The sequence below is a fragment of the Hoplias malabaricus genome, chromosome 5 (assembly GCF_029633855.1).
Source record: "Hoplias malabaricus isolate fHopMal1 chromosome 5, fHopMal1.hap1, whole genome shotgun sequence".
In the NCBI taxonomy this organism is placed as follows: domain Eukaryota; kingdom Metazoa; phylum Chordata; class Actinopteri; order Characiformes; family Erythrinidae; genus Hoplias; species Hoplias malabaricus.
In genome coordinates this window covers 47339661-47345857 of record NC_089804.1, presented here as the reverse complement: position 1 = coordinate 47345857, position 6197 = coordinate 47339661, and the positions used below count along the sequence as shown (strand labels likewise).

The 6197-nt window shown below is 37.6% G+C and overlaps 1 protein-coding gene across 1 annotated transcript; it reads right to left on the bottom strand.

The window, feature by feature from the left end:
* Nucleotides 1–804: 804 nt before the first annotated feature.
* On the bottom strand, nucleotides 805–5633 carry dpm1 (dolichyl-phosphate mannosyltransferase subunit 1, catalytic). The gene is made up of 9 exons (XM_066672148.1): nucleotides 5412–5633; nucleotides 4238–4337; nucleotides 4090–4123; nucleotides 3752–3828; nucleotides 3502–3527; nucleotides 3260–3355; nucleotides 2153–2221; nucleotides 1943–2057; nucleotides 805–1462 (listed from the first exon to the last, which is right to left on the bottom strand). The coding sequence occupies exons 1-9, from the start codon at nucleotides 5540–5542 to the stop codon at nucleotides 1358–1360; spliced, it is 753 nt and encodes a 250-aa protein (XP_066528245.1). The 5' UTR covers nucleotides 5543–5633; the 3' UTR covers nucleotides 805–1357.
* Between the last annotated feature and the right edge of the window lie 564 nt (nucleotides 5634–6197).

Genomic DNA, 6197 nt, shown 5'->3' with positions numbered 1-6197 from the left:
TGCACAAACTCACCGGGACTACTTCTGAGCATGAAGATCTGGGGTATCAGGCTCCTGGAAAGAGCCCCTCCACTAAAACAACCTCACACCTGAGCAAAGCCTCTATGCAGACTTCCCCTAAACAGTTATTCAATGATAATACAATGTGTTACTAACATCCATGTAAGAGTGGGCACCGTCCCCCCATCCAAAACATCAGGGGTTATAAAGCTTGGCCATGTGGACATGTTCTGGTAACACCAGGCCTTGTTATATAACTTGATCCCACTCCTCAGTCTTCATGTACTAAGTAACACTTCACCTGGTAGAGGTAATAAAGCTGCTATTACACATCAATACAATGGTATGACATGAAATCAACAACAGTGAATTGTGCATTGACTCTGCTCAGCTTAAGGTATTGGTATTGGTCTGGTATTCAGAATAACTTTCACAGAAGAGTTTCTGGTCTGTCTTTTTATAATTGCAGATTCATACGTCATGCCAATATTTCAGTGTAAATATATTGTGACAATATTCCTAACAATACACAGTATACTGCACAGTACAGTATATACAAGTTGTGACAACAGTCAAATATTAATAATTATTACTAATGTAACAAGTGTATATACATATATCAACATATTTGTAAATGTGTGTCTATGAAAACATTTACCCAGCCATTTACAAAACTGTTTACGTAGTTAAATTACAGACTTACTGCAGTCCAGATGTTTGTGTGTAGTGTGTGTGTTGATATGAACAAATCTCACAAGCACAAGGAGGTATAAATCATGTAAAATATTTATTTATAAACAATGTCAACATCCGTTTCACTTTCCCCTTTCCAATAATCTCTATATTAATGCTAACTAAAAATATAGCAGCAGTCACCTTACTTCCCTCACAGCTATTCATATGCTTTGACAATGTGAAACCATGCATGTCATCTCTCCAAAAAAACTAGCATTCATACCATTTTCTTTTCTTTGACTTTTGGAAGTTGAATAATGACAACATTATTTTCTTACATTATTGGTGTAAATGTGGTCCAGCAACTTTTAGAAAATTGTTTTCGGTGCATGGCCATTTAAGGTCAGAACTTTTAAATGGAACAATTATTTTAGCACATACAAATATATAAAAGTAAACTGTGATTAAAGCAGAGAAGCAATCCTGTACACCACCTTAAATCTACACAGCATCTTATGTCAAAGAGCTAAGGACAAATTTTACAATCTCTCAACATATCAACTTTCTGTTTAATTAGAAAAGAACTATCAGTCAGAGTGCACTGGGTGAGTGCTGCATGGCAATGCTATGAAAATACTGCATACATGTCACATCACCTAACAGACCAAAGTTGCTGATCAGATCATGTTGTGGCAAAAAGAGTGAGTAATCCTTTTAGGAAGGAAACAATTTCATTTCCTCCCAGTTTAGACTCCCCATAAACACGGTCCACGAATGAAATTGGAACCTGTAGAACAAAACCACAAAGCATGACTTTTGTTTGCACGTACATGATTTGTGGGTCATAAAACAGAATGCTGAAGCTCAGGAAAATCTGAGTAATAATTTAACTGGTAGCTTTAGTGACTAACTTATAAATTCTTTATTTATTTACACACCGTTTTCACCCTTCTATTTAGTCGTGGCCAATTCTAAGGTCTTAGCTGGGACTCCCTGTTGGATGCTATTAAGAAGGTGAAGAGGGAGGTGAAGGCTAATTTGTGCTTCCTCCAAGACAATAAGCCGGCTTTCGCATTTTTTCCAAACACAAAGTTATTGGACAGTAACACAAAGTTATTGGAAAGTTCAGTGAACTTGGAGGGGAACACTAACTGCCAAATCTATTAAGTGAACCAACTAGTGTTGGCTAGCGCTGCACTGAACCAGATTTTATGTTTCCTTGGTCAGTGTGCTTTGGTCGTATACTATCAAGGATATGTAGACTGACCTCCCCAATGGTGTAGCCTAGTTGTCTTGCACGGACAATCATCTCCATCTGAAAAACGTAGCCCTTGGAGACACAGCGCTCTACCAGACTCTCCAGCACCTCCTTCTTATACAACCTGGTGAAAGCAGAGAATGAATGTGAGCAACAGACTTTGACTTTCTTCTACACAGGGATCAGTAATCATAATAAAAGTAATGTTACACAACATACCGAAAACTTCCTGTCAGATCAGATGCGCCTGGCCTTAAAAGCACTTGTGTGATGAAATTTGCTCCTCGGCTAGAAACATAGAAGAGTGTACAAGAAATTAGCATTAATGCTTTGTTACTTTTTTTTAAAGTAATGTAAATCCACTGTTTACATCATGTTCAAAACTAATTATATTGTTTCAATCATGATGAATGGACTTACAGGAGGATTCCAAAATAAATCACCTCTATATAAACCATAAAAATCTGCTTAAATGAACATGCATTAAATATAAATGTCTTGCACTCAGGGAAACTAAGACCAGCTTAGCCGCTTATGTAAAAATAAACCAATCATCCAGAATATTTCCAAAGATATACAGTCCTTTAGCAGCAACACATTCAGTATTTTACTGCAGTGAAACCTATGACACTGCATTGTATTCATGTGTTGCAGTCGCATGACTTTTTTTGACATGGGTGACATATAGGGGATTGATTGTCTGGTTTAGAGCTCAGCACTAATGTAAACAAATGGGAAAGACATAAATGTATCTCATACAGAGCTCCCCTCCCTGTGCAGAGAAAGAATGTGAGCAACAGAGTGTGATTTTCTTCTGTACAGGGATCAGTAATCATAATAAAAGTATTGAGTCTTCTAAAACTCAGAAGCCCACCGCTTCTTTAATCTTGTGTAGAGAAAAAGGCTTAATGAGTGTGTTGAACAACAGAGAATATTGTGAAGCTGTGCACCACAGGTCACCACACTGAATTTTTGGTTTGGACTAAGATGGTAGCCACTCTTATTGTTCAAACCATACAACAGAGGATGGCAAGATCATTGGAACAAATCAAATGTCTACCACAATCATTCATCTAATCAGAAATAGGTTTGGTCAGAATTCGCAAGGCTCCATATTGGAGGCGAATGGCTAAAGCCATGTAGGAGTCAGTGCTCTTCTAGGTATGTGCAATATCAGCAAAACAGGACACCTCTAATCAGAGAAAAATATTTGGTCAGCCCTTTGCCCAAGGCTTTTGTAACAGCCTTAAAAGTATCCAAAAACAAAACAACCAAGTGATTTAATACACGTGTATCAATAATTATGGATGGGGCAGCAGAGATTACCTGATGAGTTTCCGCCGCAGGTCCCAACCATAAACACCTCCATCTCCTCTGTAGCGTGTTCCAGACACAAGGTCATATCCACCCTCTTTCTGTTTCCTACACACCAAGCAAAAACTCAGCAGTGTTTGGTACACAAGTTCAAGCAGAAGCATAACGTGATTTTAAAACCAGTGGGCATAAAGATGTAATTACAAATATGGCAATAACAATAAACATGGGAGGAATGATGTTATGGAACTTACTTGATGAATTCAGGGATAAACTTTGGCTGTAGATTAAAAACAATATTGTCCTTTAGCATAAAAGTGCCCTTCAATTTTATGTAAACAATATATAATTGTGTGTGAACTTTTGAATTAATTTGCATTACAATTAAAATGTTTTGCCCTGCCTCTGTAACGTTACTTTTTCAGAGATACTCCTTTTGTTTCAACAGCAAATTCTAAAAAAAAAATCCATACAGGTTTAAATTGTCATATTTTTTGTACGTACATGATGAGAAAGATCAGCATCCATAATTATAATAAAGTTCCCAGTGGCATGCTTCATTCCATGGATGTATGCTGTTCCTGGAAAGCAATTGATAATCTTGTTAATGTTTTATTATATAGGAGAGGTCTTAAACTCTGAACCCAGAATCTAGTTTCTGTGTATTTGGTCACTGGTCGGTATGACACAAAGTTCCAAACGCTTACATTTTAAGAGTTTAAGTAACTTCTAGCAATCACACAATCCAAGATCCCAAAGTGGAATTAAGACCCAAATGAAACAAAGCCTAAATGCAGGGCACACTATACAGAAATTGTCACATGTACATGTTGCTGACTCACCTAAACCTAATTTCTTTTCTCTTGGTTTCAGGACCTGAAGAACAAAAAGAAACATTATAAAAGTAGTAATATCGCCTCCAAACATCTGTCTGAAATGCATGTTTTTACAACAACATACAGCACAAGAATCACATTAATGATAACTCACAATCTTATCTTTTCCATAAATCTTCTGCAACTGCTCCGCAATCTGCAATGTCCCATCAGGACTTCCATCATCAATGACTATAATCTCATAGTTGTATCCACTGCATATAACGATAGAGGGCAGAATGAAAGGCTTTAGAAAGCAAGCCACAAAACAAGGTGATAACATTTAGAGTAAACTGGATTTTTTTAGTGTCTTCAAAATGGAAATTTGTCTCTTTTAAAAAATTAAAGGTATAAACCAATAAAACGCATAAATACTATTGACAAAAAACAATGCTGTAAAGTCATTAAGCAGAAAGTAAAATTAAAACCCTTTTGAAAAACCTCTGCAAGATATTGACACCAAATGGCCAAAGGTTTCTTGCCAACTGCTCACACAGTGTGTCTTCTTAAATTAAGGGCATCAACGGGAGATTGTTCCCTCCTTAACTTTACTTTGAGCTACATACTGCAATACTGCTGCATTTGGATTTGGGTTTGATTGCACACACGTAAGTCAGATATTGATGCTGAATGATTCATTTTCAATAACAAAAGTCCCTGTATCTCACCCCAAATATATTTAATGGAGCTCAATCTGCCCACTGCTGCACAGTTAAATGCTAGTTTACTTTATATGCCTGACACCAGGGATCTGGTGGGGATCTGACAGACCTGGTGTCATTAAACTCAGGTGCAGCAGCTTCAGTGACTCTTTCTATAGGATAATGCTTGTGTACTAAGATAAGCTGCCTACAATTATTTGGCTGTAAAGTGTATTTATGGCAGTTTTCACTCTCTTATATAGATGCTGCTAAGTCTTGGTATCCACTGTGTTTAATGTACTGCCCTAGTGATATTGCTAGTTATTTTACTCAAAGAATTACACAGCGACCGTGTCGGAAGTTCACATTATCCTATTACTCACTTTATAGTGCACTGTGTGAGCTGATTAGTCCTAGTCTCTTTCCCAAAACAGCGCAATATTTTCTGCTATTGAACTGCGAACGCGTGTATAAATGACAAACGTCGAAGCGTCAAACGTTTCGAAGTAGGGTATATTATTTTAAAACTTGAGTAGTGCACTATGTAGGAGTATGGGGCAATTTGAGACTCGGTCTCAGTGACAGATCATCATTATCTGACAGAAGCGAACCCTTTATCTGAACAAACACCAGCAGTAAACAAGTCACCTTTCTCCAAAGTACTTCACCAGTAACCACACGATGAGGGGCAGGTTTTCCCGCTCGTTGTAGGTTGGTAAAAGCACGGAGTATTTATCCTCCCCTTCTCTGCTGTTCTTTTCTCTTCTGGAACCCGCCATAGTGACAACGCTGCAACACAGGCTGTGTCTCGTTACAGGGGTCGATGAAACCTGCGCTCCTGTTTCTCGGTTCCTACCTTGAACTCAAATGACTCCCTCGCCATTAATGCACTCTCCAAATTTCCAGTGCTGATACTAAATATATTAAATGTTTCACACCAAGTTACCCCGTATTTGAACATACACACACACACACAAGATAAAAGCCACATTTGTGCTTCTTTATTTGCCTGGTTTATTACTCTAAACTCATTATTCTATTCATTATTTTACTGTCTGAACTGTCCATTCGGAGTCGTTTAATGAGCCAACTCTATAGAGAGCGATTAGTCTCAAAGTACTTTACAAATGCGTAAATGTTAATCCACAAATTAAACATGTCACAAATTTGTTTTACTATACACAAATGAACACATCCCAATCTGTGTCTCACGGTCTGCAATTTGTACAAATAGTTACATTCATAAATACATGTTTTTAGTTTTCATAGATATATAACAATTTTAGTTCGAACAAAAAGCCCCCAAAACCGCTGAATTCAGCTTCATATCACAGACAGTCAGGAGGGGGACCACTGTGGGACACTTTTGAAGGTGGCCTCAATTTAATGACGTTAAAATCCAGCGGAACTTCCCTAATTTCGCTGCAGACTAGG